This window comes from Ceraceosorus guamensis, assembly GCF_003144195.1.
Source record: "Ceraceosorus guamensis strain MCA 4658 unplaced genomic scaffold IE81scaffold_14, whole genome shotgun sequence".
Lineage (NCBI taxonomy): Eukaryota > Fungi > Basidiomycota > Exobasidiomycetes > Ceraceosorales > Ceraceosoraceae > Ceraceosorus > Ceraceosorus guamensis.
In genome coordinates, this window is record NW_020290009.1 from 51,376 (window position 1) to 64,936 (window position 13,561).

General features: G+C 56.0%; 3 protein-coding genes across 3 annotated transcripts; 1 reads left to right on the plus strand and 2 right to left on the minus strand.

Annotated features, from left to right (window-relative positions):
• Positions 1-597: 597 nt before the first annotated feature.
• IE81DRAFT_321674 (DUF1929-domain-containing protein) lies at positions 598-4,074 on the minus strand. Its single transcript, XM_025513422.1, has 2 exons — positions 2,844-4,074; positions 598-2,724 (listed from the first exon to the last, which is right to left on the minus strand). The coding sequence occupies exons 1-2, from the start codon at positions 3,643-3,645 to the stop codon at positions 854-856; spliced, it is 2,673 nt and encodes an 890-aa protein (XP_025371180.1). The 5' UTR covers positions 3,646-4,074; the 3' UTR covers positions 598-853.
• A 3,588-nt stretch (positions 4,075-7,662) lies between these two features.
• On the plus strand, positions 7,663-10,309 carry IE81DRAFT_321676 (hypothetical protein). Its single transcript, XM_025513423.1, has 3 exons — positions 7,663-8,409; positions 8,586-9,032; positions 9,144-10,309. The coding sequence occupies exons 1-3, from the start codon at positions 7,843-7,845 to the stop codon at positions 10,032-10,034; spliced, it is 1,905 nt and encodes a 634-aa protein (XP_025371181.1). The 5' UTR covers positions 7,663-7,842; the 3' UTR covers positions 10,035-10,309.
• Positions 10,104-12,880, minus strand: IE81DRAFT_44126 (bifunctional 6-phosphofructo-2-kinase/fructose-2,6-bisphosphate 2-phosphatase). The gene is made up of 11 exons (XM_025517346.1): positions 12,578-12,880; positions 12,437-12,464; positions 12,163-12,341; positions 11,674-12,050; positions 11,508-11,596; positions 11,163-11,394; positions 10,897-11,073; positions 10,777-10,824; positions 10,596-10,697; positions 10,413-10,510; positions 10,104-10,317 (listed from the first exon to the last, which is right to left on the minus strand). Exons 1-11 carry the CDS (start codon positions 12,594-12,596, stop codon positions 10,173-10,175), a joined length of 1,494 nt encoding a protein of 497 aa, XP_025371182.1. The 5' UTR covers positions 12,597-12,880; the 3' UTR covers positions 10,104-10,172.
• Positions 12,881-13,561: the final 681 nt, after the last annotated feature.

Below are 13,561 nucleotides of genomic sequence, written 5' to 3' on the forward strand. Positions count from 1 at the left end.
CTCCAAAGCGACAACACCACCTCTCCACGGCGGGCAAAACACTGTATGCGATTGGAGGTAGATCATCGTCCATTTGTCAGCGGATGGTAAGAAGGGGGGCGAGGGGAAGAGACAAGGAGAAGATCAGGAAAGCGTGAGCGCGCGCGCGCGCGCAAGAGAGAGAGAGTGTGTGTGAGGAAGTAAGGAAAAAGAGAAGGAGCGTGTCGAGTGACTGGAGCAGGGGACGAGTGTTCGTAGAGTCAAAAGCGTCGCGGATACGCTCAAGATCGTGCGTCTGTGTGTATGGTATGCGAGAGATCGAGAGAAAAGGAGGTCGACGTTCAGGTGTGCCAAGGACTTTGATGACAGGAGCGAAAATTAAGCATTCCAACAATCATCCAAGCCAGACCCTGACGTTCTTCCTTTGGGTGTCAGAGAGAGAGAGAGAGAGAGAGAGAGAGAGCGCGCGCAGGCATTTCGAGGTACATTTCTTTCCTCGCCTCTCTAGCTGTCCTAATAGTCACCCCTTGCGGGCTCTCCCAAAGTCGGAAAGAGGCAAGACGGAATAGACGCAGACGAGCTTTTGGCTTTCCGCAAGGCGATTCGTCTGGCCAAGAGATGAAGGGAAAAGGTGTATGACTCCAGGACAGAGTTGATGCGATCCGATCCCGGGATTTGCAAGCCAATGCGAGGACAGAGAGAGAGAGAGAGAGAGAGAGAGAGAGAGAGAGAGAGAGAGGGCCTAATATGCTTTGACGGTCGATGGGTGCCTAGGAGAAGTAGAACAGTAGAGATGCAGAGCGTACCAGAGCAGGAACAAGAGTCGTATCAGCGGCCCGAGCGAGAACAGGGATATCCCTCTTCATATCCCGCATCATGATTCGCTGCGAAAGTAGTCGTGCTGCTGAGAATAGCTCTGCTGATGTTGACCCTGACCCTGCGAGTATCCGCTGGCATTCCGACTTCCGTGCTGGCTAGGCTGGTCGTAGTACTGAGAAGGATCCGAATATCCTCCATTATGATAGTACTGCTCTCCCACATCTCCCGAAGCCTGGTGCTCTCCCCATCCTTGCTGCTGATACTGCCCCGCAGGGTTGGGAGAATGCGAAGGCTGAGCAAGCGGTGATGGTGCCAAAGGCTCCCTCTGTCCCGCTCCTGGGTTATCAAAGTATCTCTGTCCAGGCGTGCCCGGAATGCTTCCTCCATAGCTGTCAAACGTGCCCATGCTCGCCCGCGCACCCAAGTTTCCGCCATAGCTGTGCATACCAGGGTTCGGCGTGTCCACACGCTTGTACTCGCCTCCGCGTCCTCCGTTGGCGTAGTTGTTCATGCCGTAGATGGCGCCTCCTGCGCCAGCAGCACCTGCCGCTCCGCGCTTTGCGCCCGCTCCCGCCGCACCCCCGCGCTTAGCAGACCGACGCCAGCAGCACAAGCCCAGGAGGATCAGGGCAATGATGGCTGCTGCACCGACAGCAATACCAACAATCTTGCCGATGCCGAACTCCTCCGCAGCATTGGAAGGCGGTGTCTTGGTGTATTTGGAGTTGGGCTTGGCTTGCGGAAGAGACGGGTTGGAGCCAGTCTGGTACGTGGTAGGCACTGGGCCTGAGAATGACCTCGAGCCGATCTGGATGTACTTGCCTAGCGAAGGAACGCCATCGACAGTGATGAAGAGGAGCGCAGGGCCAGCAACAAAGACGTTCTGGTTCTGTGGCATGGGCATGACCTCAAAGTCGACGGATCCGTCGTCATTGACAGTGTAGGTGTGCTGCAGTCGCATGGATCGTTGGCCCATGTTCATAGCATGCGTGGAGAAACCACCGCGGATGACCATCACCTTGGTGTGCTCAGCTCGATAATTGGCAGCATCGTTGGCGCCCATAAAGTTGGCGTCAATCTTAAACTTCCATGTAGAGCCGCCGTAGAGGATGAAGCTGGGAAGACCCTGAGGCTGAGGGCGGTCCTTGAAGTAGTATGGTGGGTACCACTTCTCCATCTCGTAGGTGGTGTTGTATCCTTGGGGAGAGCTGCCGATGGGCATGGTCAAGGAAACGTCTTGATGAGGATTGGAGCCAGCGATGAGAACGGATGCGTCTGGAAGAAGGATGGCACTGGAGTGATACAGCCTGGCGATGGAAGACAGACCAAAGCCAGAGGTCGTGAGACGTTGTCCCTTGGGCTTGCTGCCGTCCCAGAGCACTGGCTGGTAGGTCGGGTCAGCGCTCATACCTTCGGTGAGTAGTGGCTGGCCGTTGAAGGTGGTCTGTGTCCAACTCTGGTTACTGTAACCAGCTGTGCCCTTGTTCGCTCCATTCACAATGACCATCGTCTCGTCTGGCAGGTGGATGAATTGACCCATGGTACGACCTTGAGGCAGATCCTCCTCGTGGACGTAACCAGCTCCTGTCTGCTTCCCGTTGGCATCCTCCGGAGTGATGGAAGAGCAATCCTTCGATGCTTCTCTCTGCAAAATGTTGACCGTAGGAGCAGTGTAGTTGCCCCACTCGTAGTCGCTCAGTGTAGCACCGCCGCAAAAGAGGATCGTTGGAGTGTAGTTGTTGTCGGGAGTCAGTGGAAGCATGGCAGTTGCGCCAGATGCTGGGTACACGCGGACCACCTGATTAGGCATTTCAGCCAAAGCAGTCTCGGTGTTGTCGGTGAAATTCCAAAGCGTGGTGCTGTAGTTGGCCTGCATGAAGAGGAGGCCGCTTGGCATTAAGAAAGTGTGGGGATACATGTTCAGACCTGAGCGACGAGGAGCATATACTTTGCGTCAGCGTTGCCAATCCTTGCAATGGAGCTGCATGGGCCGACGGCATTGAGCAATTCTTGGCCAGGGCTCCCTGCGCGCACTTGCGACTCACCGCTAGTCGTCACCATGAATTGGCTGATCTGCTTGGAATCGTTGGGTCGTGGGGGAAAGAACTCGTAGGTGGGATTGGAACCGCCGGCGTCGAGGTTGTCGATTGAGCCGCCCTGGAACGCAGGGTCGGTGTTGGGGGTGTTGCGGTTGATGTAGCCACCGCCAGTGGCGCCACCAATGAGAAGGATGCTGCCATCGGCCAACGTCTCGATGCCAGGATACCACCTGGCAGAGGACATGAACAAGCTGCTGTCGACCCACTCCAGATTTGCGCTGGTATCCGAGTGTTCCATGATTCTAAGCGCTTTGCGTCCGTCAGTATCCTTGTAAGGGCCCGTCATGGGATCTTGACCTTGCGCCAAAGCAGCACCTCCTCCCTGAATGGCCTGATTGCCTCCAGCGACCAACAACGATCCATTGCCCAGATGAGCACCAGATGCGCAGAAAGTGTTGGTGGTGATATCCACACCACGCGGGGTAAAATCTTCCAGATCCACCAGCGAGGCCCAGACTGGCTTGTCTGTGTTGTCCAGTTTGTCGGTATTGTTCTCCACCTTGTCGATGACGGCGACAGTGTTCTCATTGACCAGCACGAGCATCATTGCGGATGCCAGCGAGTTATCCAACACCTTGTCGTACTGACCTGCCGACTTTTCGGCGCTCACGCCCGTAGCGACCATGGCCATGGCGGCGCAGCCAGCAGCAAGGGTGGACATCATCCTGCGCGTGCTGCTGCTGGTGCTGGGACCAGAAGACGAGGCATTGTGCGCCCTGCTACGCCGAAGTGTGGACGAGCCGAACATGGTAAGTGAGAGGTGTCGCGTACGCTCTGGATGTGTATGAGACTGAAACTTTGAAGCCTAGGGTCTGCTGAGGTGTGCGCCTAGGCGTGATGACCCGTTCCGTCCAAAGGTGACACCGCAAAAGCTGAGAGACACCAGCGCGTAGTCGAAGGGAGGAGAGGTGACTCGAGTGCTCGCACTGGCTTCGTCCTGTGGATGGCTTCTGAGAATATAGGTCGACGTGTGCCACACGGGGCAAGACGTGTGTCGAGCGGGAGGCGACGAGAGCCCTGATTGGTAGCGTATGATTCGGGCAGTCAGCAGTCGCCTCCTGAGCGGCGAGCTGGGAAAGAGAGAATGAACAAGAGTCCAAATGTAGAGTAGAGGTTTGGAGGAGATGATATTGTCCGAGCGGTGGTGGTAGGATGGGGCGATGCGCGTATTGGAAAGAATGGCAACGCTGCCTGAACAACTTGTGGCACGTCTCTAACCTGAAGGCGGCGAACAAGCGAGCGCGCCAAACGTCGACGGCGACGGCAACGGCGACAGGTGCATGACATGGCACGGCACGGCACGCATCACGCGGCAGTCAATCATGAGCAGCAGCAGCAGCCTTGGTGAGCAGTCGCCGCGTCACCGCACCCCGCCGCTCGACACCACGCAGCCCTCGCGCGAGTCAAATAATCCCTCAATTAATTTCGTTTGCCGCTGCTGCTGCTGCCATGGGGCTGCTGCATGAGTGCCGGTGCCGTCGTTGTGTGTACAGGCGCAGGCGCAGGCGCGCAGCGGCAAGGCGCGCGCGTGCAGCTAATTAGCGCGCGAAGAAATCAGGATTTCAGGGGTCCGCGCTCGATACTGTAGCAGTCGCTCGCTAGCAATTGCTTTGGTGTTCAGGCTCTGCCGCGGCGGGTCCTCACAGGGTTCATGCCCCTTGTGCCCGCGCGTGCTGCACATACCGCAACTGTACGTTATAGCTTAATCAGCTTCATTTGAGGCGATCAGACATGCAGATGCTGCTGCATGGTCACATACTCGAACTGTCCGCATCAGCAGATTCAGGTCACGTACGGCGCCGACGGGCTTGCGACGACGGTGTTGCGCGCATACGTCGACCGAGTTTTGATTGCACACAGCTTCTGACGAGCCAGAGAGGCGCGAGAGCAGTCAGCAGCAGCAGGGCATACTTCTGCTTTGACGCGGCCAGCATGCATCGCAGCGCGGTCAGAATTGCTGCACTTGAAGCTGGTGGAGCAGCGGATGCTGCATGACAAGACACGTTGTGCGAATCATCACTCGACCGCACGCACGCGGCTCGTCACCGGCCAGCACAAGACGAGGATCGCCGCGGCATGCACAAGAGATGGATGGCTTATTATATAGCGAGCCAACGAGCAACACACGCCAAGCCATGGAATAGCCATTCAAGTGATTCACATTATAGTAGCCCATGCACAAGACGAACAGCGCAATGTATGAGTCAAGGGTCGTGCCTCGTGCGTCGCGACTCGCGAGTGTATATATCACACACTGAGCAGGTTCGTGGATGATTGTGCGTCGCAATCGGCACGACGAGAGGTTCGCGTACTTTGCAATTGGATGGTAACTGTGACTGTATACCATGCAGCAGGCGAGTGCGAATCGTGATTGCGCTATACCGGTACCTTGAACTCCGCCGTTGCATGATGGATGAAGAGAGGTACCACGGATATGGATGGATGGATGAATGCCTCGGTCCCGCTCGTGCGCACAACATACTCTTGACTGTGGAAGAGGCCTTCGCTGACAGGCCGGGCTTCCATGTTTCCGCTCGTCCCAGTCCCATACATTTAGCACTCGTGACTGGTGGTGTAATGTTCAGTTTGGCCTGCATGGGCAAAGTCTTACCAACCGACTCCGAAGCGCGCGCGCGCACGTAGCGTCGAAGGGGGCTTGATCGGACTTGGAGCCTGTGGCGACTGGTATACCGTGCAGTGCGCGTGTTGTGAGTACAGTACATGCCAAGGCCAGCGCATCGGCCACACGGCACAATCGCATTGACGCTTGGTAGTCCATCAAGGTGTCGGGAGTCGAAGGTTCAAAGAGGGGGGGATCCCTCCAGCACAGCCGGTAGACGAGATGGACCGATGGGCATCGAGGCACATCAATCAAGCACAGCTACAGCTACAAGGCAGACTGTCCCAGCGCCTCCCTCCTTTCTCTTCCGTTGATCCCAGCAACTTCCTCCTCGTCCGCTCGTGCCTGCGCGCCACATCAGTCCAAGATCTTGCGTGTTAGCGTTCGAATTCTGAACCTCCGGCCGAGATGGCGCTAGGGCGGTCAGTGTCGTCAAGGGCTGCCATACCCGCGAGGCACTCGGGACACTCATCAGACTCGAAAGCAGAGAAGAAAAACATTCCCGCCAGGCCCGAGCCCATGCAGCAGTCCGAGCGAGTTCAAAAGTCGTCGCCTCGCTAGTCTGTAGTCTAGTAGTAGTCATGACTCACGACTCTCACTCAGCTGTTACGACTGATCTCCGTACTGACGACCGTGCAGAAAGAGGTGCATGCCGGACCGTCGGTTGGCGCAACACCTCGCATGGCCCACTCACTCACTCACCTCTGCCTCCCCCCCTGGCATGTTTCCTGTGTCGAAGCTTTGCCTGACCCGTTGCTGCCATGCAGCAGCAGCTATGCAAGCGCGCCCATGCAGTAAAGCCTTCGCGTTCACCCTTCGCCGCTCTCGACTAGCCGCGTGCCTAGCTGCTGCTCGCCGTACCGAGGACTGCGCGGCACAGAACTGATTGGCACGCAAAGCAGGAGGGCGCAGCCAAACTTGGTTCGCATCCTCGTGACCACGCACATCGTCTATAGGAATGCCCTGCTGGCTGCTACTTCGGCTTTGCACCGCCGATCTTCATTGTCCATGTCTGCCCAACTCATGTTCAAACGTTGCGTGGGGAGCACGGAGATTTTCGGAGATACAGGCGCACGATCCCTCGGGTCTTGGCTATTGATTCTGATTGTGTACATGATAGGAAGGCGCGGGCAGCCGGCAGAAATACAGCGCCGCGGACCTGCGGATGATGCCTCGCGACGGTGCTCTTCCGACGACCATTTCATTCACGATTGTCCTACTCGTCTGAGCAGAAAAGACGATTTTCAAATCTCGAACCAAGATGACAAGTCAACGCGAAGCTTTCCGGCGGTGCCCACTCCACGTTGAAATGGGTAAATATCACAAACGGCTTCATTCGTGCTGTTCTAACCACGTGCTGATGGAGCTTTCATGCGCGGTCATCCGAGTCCGAGTCCGAGTCCGAGTCCGAGTCCGATGTCGTGCGAGTCGCGAGTCTTTAATGGCAAGAAGTGTACGTACGGAGCATGTTGTGCGCTCGCGACTGTTGTGGAATGAAGGGATCGGCGGGCGGCTCAGGTGGAAGGTCACATCAGCAGGTCAGAGACAGATTTCAGGCAAGCGTGAAATGCCACTGAATGTTTGCAGCTGCTGCGCCAAAAGGACGAGAGGCGTGCACGGCGGTTTTGCAGCAGAGGAGGACGAGCCTTGAGGCGAAGGAAGCATGTCGAGAAGATGCCGGCAGGAGAGGATCAAGTAGAGAAGAAGTAAAGAATTGCCGTACAAACAGCACTAAAACTGACGACGGTTGATTGACATTCAAAATTCGTGATTCAATTTCACGCCCATGTCTCAAACAATTTGAATACCAGGCTTCTGACCACGTGACGAAGTTTTGGTCGCTTAGAAACCGAGAGACTGCAAAGTGCAAGCAAGCAGCGCACAACGCGCATGGCGCTTGCTTGCTGATTCAATCTGTCAATCAACTCACAACTCGAATTCGATGACACCTTTCTGAGGCACGATTCGCAACTTTCGCATTATTCTTCCTGACATTTTGAATGGTCCCCCCAAACGAACCTTGGAAAACGGCCTTCGCGATCGATTGAAGATGGACGGGAGATGATTGCGAGTCGTGGGGTGGTAGAAGCAGAAGGCTTTGGCGAAGCTTCCCTTGAGCGTCGTCGATATCGTTGCACCCCCCCCCCCACTCCCTCCTCTTGAAACCTCACTTCGCTTGCCCATCAAGCCTCGAACAGACTTTAAAGTCTACACCCACCTCCTCATCGCGCACACAGAATTGTCCAGTCACCTCCCCATCTTTCTCTCCTCTTCGTCTGCGCCACAAGCACGCACACAGGCTGACCATCACACGCAGCAGCCGCGATGCGTCAAGACGACCTGTTCGTGCTGGATACGGCACCTTCACCTTCCATCAGTGCCCAACAGCACCTTCCCAGCACCCACGCCAATCCCACATCGGACTCAGGCTCGAGCTCATTTTTATCAGCTTCGACCCGCTCCAATGGCCTTCTGTTGCCTGGTCACGTCACATACGAACAAGCAGGTCCGTCGCAGCATCCCCTCTCCAAGCCCCGTGCCGATCTCGCTCGCGACTCTGCTCCCGGTCCCGCTTCCGCACCTAGCCCACCCAAAGACTCTTCTCGAGCACATGCCGGATCGGATCCAAGCACCTCACTAGGCGCACAAGGCAGTCCTTCCAAAGATCCATCCAATAACGCGCAGAGGGAAGGTGAAGGGGAGGAGGAGGAGGAAGAGGATGCAGAGTTGGGAGATTATGCGGAATTGGAGTTGGATGCGGACGACAGCTTGAATCAGTCGAGGTGGACGAGGTATTATGAAGATGCAAAGGAGCAGCAAGTGAGCAATCTGCTCGAGTGCAATGTATGCGGTCAGACGGGTCATTTGGGTAAACGCTGTCCTCATTCTCAGGTGAGCAAGAGAAGAGCAAGAGCAAGGGGTGGGCAGTGACGAGCCTGGAAAGAGCGTGCAGCTCACAGATTCTGATTAAGGAAGTCCAGCGAGGACCTCGGCACCTCGGATGCGATGGGGCACGTCATCGACTGACCCCTTGTGGTGCGTCTCTCTCTCCCCTCATTCATCACAAGTGCTTGGCTTGCGGTGCGCTGGACGATCACACGACTCGAGAATGCCCGCATGGCGTAGTCTGCTTCCGATGCGGACAGACAGGCCATCGCATCTCCGATTGTCCCAAACCCAGGTCAACAGGACGCTGGCAAGCGGAGTGCATACGCTGCGGTAGCTCTTCTCATCAAGACAAGGGATGTCCTACGCTCTGGAGAGTGTATCATTGGAATACGAATGCGGAGTGGAAGAGGTTCAGAAGGAATGAAGCGTTGAGGATACAAAAGGAAAGGCAGAGGTTGAGACGTGGCTTCCAAGATGAGGATGAGGATGACAGCGAGACGAGCGAAGCGGAAAGCGATATGAAGCTGGATAGCGATGATTCTCGACGTGAGAGTGAAACCAAAGGGAAGCGGAGGAGAAGCAGACGAAGCCTTTCGCAGAGTCCAAGCTCGGATTGGGATCCAGCAGTAAGTCTGCGCGTTGGTGGCGATATGCTCGTCGAAGAAAGAGGTCTCCTCGCATCCGCCTTGCCTGTCAGAGCCGCTCATCACGTGCGTTTCCTACCAACGGCCACACAGGAGATTTGGTGCTACAATTGTGCCTCTCGGGGATCGCATTGGGGCGATGATTGCCCAGAGCGCTACAATGCAAGGGGAGATCCTTCTGCCTATTCTCACTTCATGTCCTTGGCAGGTCCCTTTGGCTCCATGTTCGCCTCTCAAGCCCCGCTCGCGCAGAGCACTGCTCGCACCAACGAGCACATTCGCTTTGGCGAATCCACCAATCACGCTTTCGACTTTGATCTGGGAGACGGAGCTTCTATCAGGCTGGCTCAGGATCCTTCCAGGCGCGCTGCTAGCATCGTGGATCAACTGATCGATAGCGGAAGAGCGATTGGCAGGGATAAAAGAGCAAGGGGACCTCCTTCCAGACCTGGTCGAGTTGGCGGTGGTGAGAACGCGCAAGGCTCATCGCACTCCAGCTCGATGCCGACGAGACGCAGGGCGGAGAGGTATCAAGATGCAACCGATGCACCTCACAACGCTCGTTTGCAGCAAAGAGAGGCCCAATCGGCGCAGCAAAAGCAGCGCGAGCGCGAGCGCGAGAGGGAGAGGGAGAGGGAAAGAGAAAGGGACAGCGAGGATTCTTTGCGGAGCGGAAGCAGCAAGAAGTCGAGGAGAAAGAAGCGCGCAAAGGATCGCGTGGACGATTGGTTCGATAGACCTTCCACTGCCACTACGTCGCGCAAACATGCCGCCGCTCGGAACTCTTCGTCGCTATCTGATAGGATATCAGGTCCTACCGGGCGGAAGAACAAGTCGTCCACCTCCGATGCATCGGCCGGCAAGGAACAACGAAGGCAGCGTCGAAGAGGGGAACCCGAGTTTGGGCGCTTTGCTCGGGCCGACGGAGCGGAGCATTCTAGACCCGCTAGCACTTTTCGACCTCAATTCCACGGCGACTACTGAGCAAGTGGAAGAGACGCACAGTGCATAGTAGGCTAGAGCATGCAAGACTCAGACTGCGCCTTTTCATGCTCCCGAGACTTGTTGTACATCTGTCAACCTTGACGTAGGAGTATTTGATCAAACGATCGAATGTATGCATCATGCAGACGGTCCCAATCCAGCTGTTGCTGGCGTGTCTTCGTCGTGCAGGCTCAAGCCAGCAGCGGGCAATCCGTCAGCACCGCCGCTCTCGGCTTGAATAGCCTCGTCGCGGCTCTTCCGCTTCTCCACGGGGTTCCAAAAGCTGCAGAAAGGATCAAAGCGCATTGAACAGGATTCATGCGAGTGAGCGAAATTCATCGACGTGTGTGTGTGTGTGCGCGCGCGCGCGCAACTCACTCTAGCCTTTGAGTCGCTGTGCCGTACGCTTGAGGAGACAGAATGACAAGCTCTCCTTCTCGTACCTTGATCTTTGGAATCTCGTTGGGCGTCAAGCCCTGCGTGCGAGTGCACCGGCACGTAGCGTGAGCAAAAGCGATTCACAAAGCAGCACATGCGCCTGGGAGAACAGTAATGACTCACTTGAAAGTAGGCGATTAGGCATCGCAAGACGGACGACTGGCCTATGATGAGCACGTCCGTCGAAGCTCTTTCCAGCTCGAAAATGATCGGTTCAAGCCGGATCTGCGCGATGGTGGCACAGATGTAGAAAGAGCGGTGAGTGACGCAGTGAGGCAAGCCTTCCGCTTGATCGTAGACGCACCGACAAATCATGGTAGCTCTCCGCACGCGGGTACCGGTGCGAGTAGGGCTGTGAAGAACAGCCTGACAGCGTGAGCATTGCGAGGTGTGGACCGAAGCGCTGTGTTGACCCCTGACCCACCTCTTTGAGCTTCTTTTGCCATTCGTCCGGAAAGCGCAGCTTGATAGCCTCTGCACTCATCCCATCCACCACTCCCGGGTTCATTTCGCTCAATTGCGACCTTTCGATGACGCGATAGCCCTTTTCGGCAAAAGGTAGAGCTGTGTGCGAAGACCTTCTCCTTGCCGAAGTCCACACCTACCGATGCAAACCGCAACGCAAGGCCAGAGGGGGGAAGCTATGTGAGCCATTCCTTGCTGCTCGTGGGAAGCAAAAGGCCGCCTCACCTCTAGCACCTTGCCTTCCTCCCCAGGTCCGCTTCCCGGCTCATCATCCTCCGGCCCTCTCTCCAGCTTGCCCTCTCTTGCAAGCTTGACGGCCAGATCCTTGCTCTCGCTCCTCTTCTGTTCCACGAACTCGAGCAGCTTGTCCGCATACTCCCAGCCCAGCGAGGAGAGATCCGCATCCGCTTTGTAAAGATGCTCTATCAATGCTTCCCCTGCTCGAGCGAAGTAGATTCTAAGCAGGCGTTGAATTGCGGGAGATGGAGGTGTCAGCACAAATGCCAATGATGAGGAGGCTTGCGCAAGGATGGCGGCGTTGCCCTGATGAGCGCGACGAGTCGTACTCACTTGCGATTCCTATTGTGGATGTTCATGAGGAAGAAGACGAGACGAGACTGCAAATAGCCCTGGATGTTGTTGACAATGACTTTTTGACCCTGAAAAAGTCGCCGATTGCGCAGCCAATGAGCACGCATGTGGCATGCGAGCTGTCACACATGCACTCGCAACTCACCACATTGACGACCTTGATGTAAGGGAAGCTGGGTTGTTCTATAGGTTCGTAGAACTGTTCGTGCGCCTTGATGCGCTTCTTGAAATCATCCACCGCCTTTTCAGGTTTCCAGCTCTCGTAATCTGGACTCGATATCTTGACGCTGCGAATGTTTGCATCGACGATGGACTGATCCGTACAGATGCTTTCGAGAAACATGACGTGGATGCCTAGCTGCTTGCCAAACTTTTCGCGTAGAGCTGCTCGACGCGATACGGTACCGTTGTTGGCATCGTAGATGACCACTTGTCCACCGGAAGCAAAGTACTGCAATACGGACTCGTCGAATCCGCTTTGCACTTTTGCTCTCAATGCGGCTGTTTCGGGGCTTTTGGCGCCTGCAGAGTTGGATCAAACGTGTCGGAGGGGCTGGGAGGCAATGAGCACTTTGGGAATACGCGATCCGGAAGCGGAGATCATGGGAGGCTTCCATGTGACGCATATACTGACCATGATGAAAGTAATCGGCAGGCACGCTTCCTGCTCCACCCAGAACCTTTCTCCTATAATCTCCCAGGCTCAGCACGGCGCACTTGACGCCGATCCATCGAAGGTACCTCTCGAGCGCGTGGGAGAGATGCGTCTTGCCTCGCGCAGGTAAGCCAACGGTGGCTATCAGGATCTTGCCTCTGCGCATATGCAGGATCGAGAGGGATGAAACGGAAAGGTAAGCGCTTGAATCAGTAGAGCGATGCTCTGAGAATGACTTTGGGCAGACACTTACGCATGGAATAGCTGACCGGAGGCCGTTGCTGCAGAAGCACGAGCGAGGGAGCACTCAGCATCGATGAAGCTCCTCCTCTCCTTCACAAACAGCTCGCGCCCATCCTCATTCCCTCGCGCGACAGGTTATGGAAGCACTTACTGTACAAAGGAGCGGCCATGGTTGTCCCAGATTCGATCCGGTCTTAGTGCGTGTAGTAACCGCCTCTATCCAAGGATAGCGCTACACTTCAGCACGAGCTATGCTTCGATCCGCAAAGTCAGCGTTCGATGTCTTGGATCGCGAGGCTCTGATGGAGAGGTAGCGCTCAGCAATGAGTGATGGCAGATGGCAGGAGAGGGAAAGAACCATCCTCTGTTGACTCATACTCAAGACTTGGCACCATGCAATTCGCATCCATGCTGTGTGACTGTGCAAGTTTGGTTCCGTGCGCGTTGCAAGGCGCCCAACAAGCAGGTATGATAGTGAGAGCAGCACGCACGCAGCATGCATGCTAGCTGCGAGCTGCAGGCAAGCAACGCGGCCCCTCCACAGATATCCCACAAACACGACACGTGACCTCAACCGATGCGCAGAGGCTCGCGTTGAAACCTCAAGTTGAATCACTGAATGACGCCTCTACAACTTGCATATATGGCAGCAATTAAGCATCCTTTTCAACGTTCCTTTTCGTGTCGTCAATTCGACTTCGGTTCGCTACCCACTCGGCATTGCCTCGCTTCGCAACGTGCACACCTCCCCGTACTACTACCGAAGCGCACATCGGACGTGTTCGCGCGGCCGATGACGCTCACGTGTTCGGCTCGCAATCTCGAGTGTGGGAAGCACGACGCAGAGCGCTCATCGACGCGACGAGCAGCGGCCGGTCGAGCGCGCAGCAGGTAAAAGAAGACCTCAAGCAGACTCGCTCGACTTCAGCTGTAATGAACAGCGCGACAGCAAGGAAAAGGGACGGGCTCAGTGATGCGATTCGCGACTGGACTAAAATGGAGCTAGAGTACAGATAATGGCAATGAAGCCAATCGCGAGGCGAGAAAGGTAATGGGGGGTGATGGGAGGGATAGGTGCGTGTGTAGGGCGAGGAAAAGTTGAACCACGAGTGGTGCGTTTCATGTCGTCGATGCA

Excerpts from the sequence above, each read along its gene's own strand:
- IE81DRAFT_321676 (XM_025513423.1), top strand. The coding sequence starts at position 7,843 with ATGCGTCAAGACGACCTGTTCGTGCTGGATACGGCACCTTCACCTTCC. Across the intron at positions 8,410-8,585 it reads AACGCTGTCCTCATTCTCAG|TGCTTGGCTTGCGGTGCGCT; the intron begins GTGAGCAAGAGA and ends ATTCATCACAAG. Across the intron at positions 9,033-9,143 it reads GCTCGGATTGGGATCCAGCA|GAGATTTGGTGCTACAATTG; the intron begins GTAAGTCTGCGC and ends ACGGCCACACAG.
- IE81DRAFT_321674 (XM_025513422.1), bottom strand. The coding sequence starts at position 3,645 with ATGTTCGGCTCGTCCACACTTCGGCGTAGCAGGGCGCACAATGCCTCG. Across the intron at positions 2,725-2,843 it reads ATTCATGGTGACGACTAGCG|GTCTGAACATGTATCCCCAC; the intron begins GTGAGTCGCAAG and ends CTCGTCGCTCAG.
- IE81DRAFT_44126 (XM_025517346.1), bottom strand. Across the intron at positions 12,342-12,436 it reads TCCGGTCAGCTATTCCATGC|AGGCAAGATCCTGATAGCCA; the intron begins GTAAGTGTCTGC and ends GCATATGCGCAG. Across the intron at positions 11,074-11,162 it reads AGGAAGGCAAGGTGCTAGAG|GTGTGGACTTCGGCAAGGAG; the intron begins GTGAGGCGGCCT and ends TTGCATCGGTAG.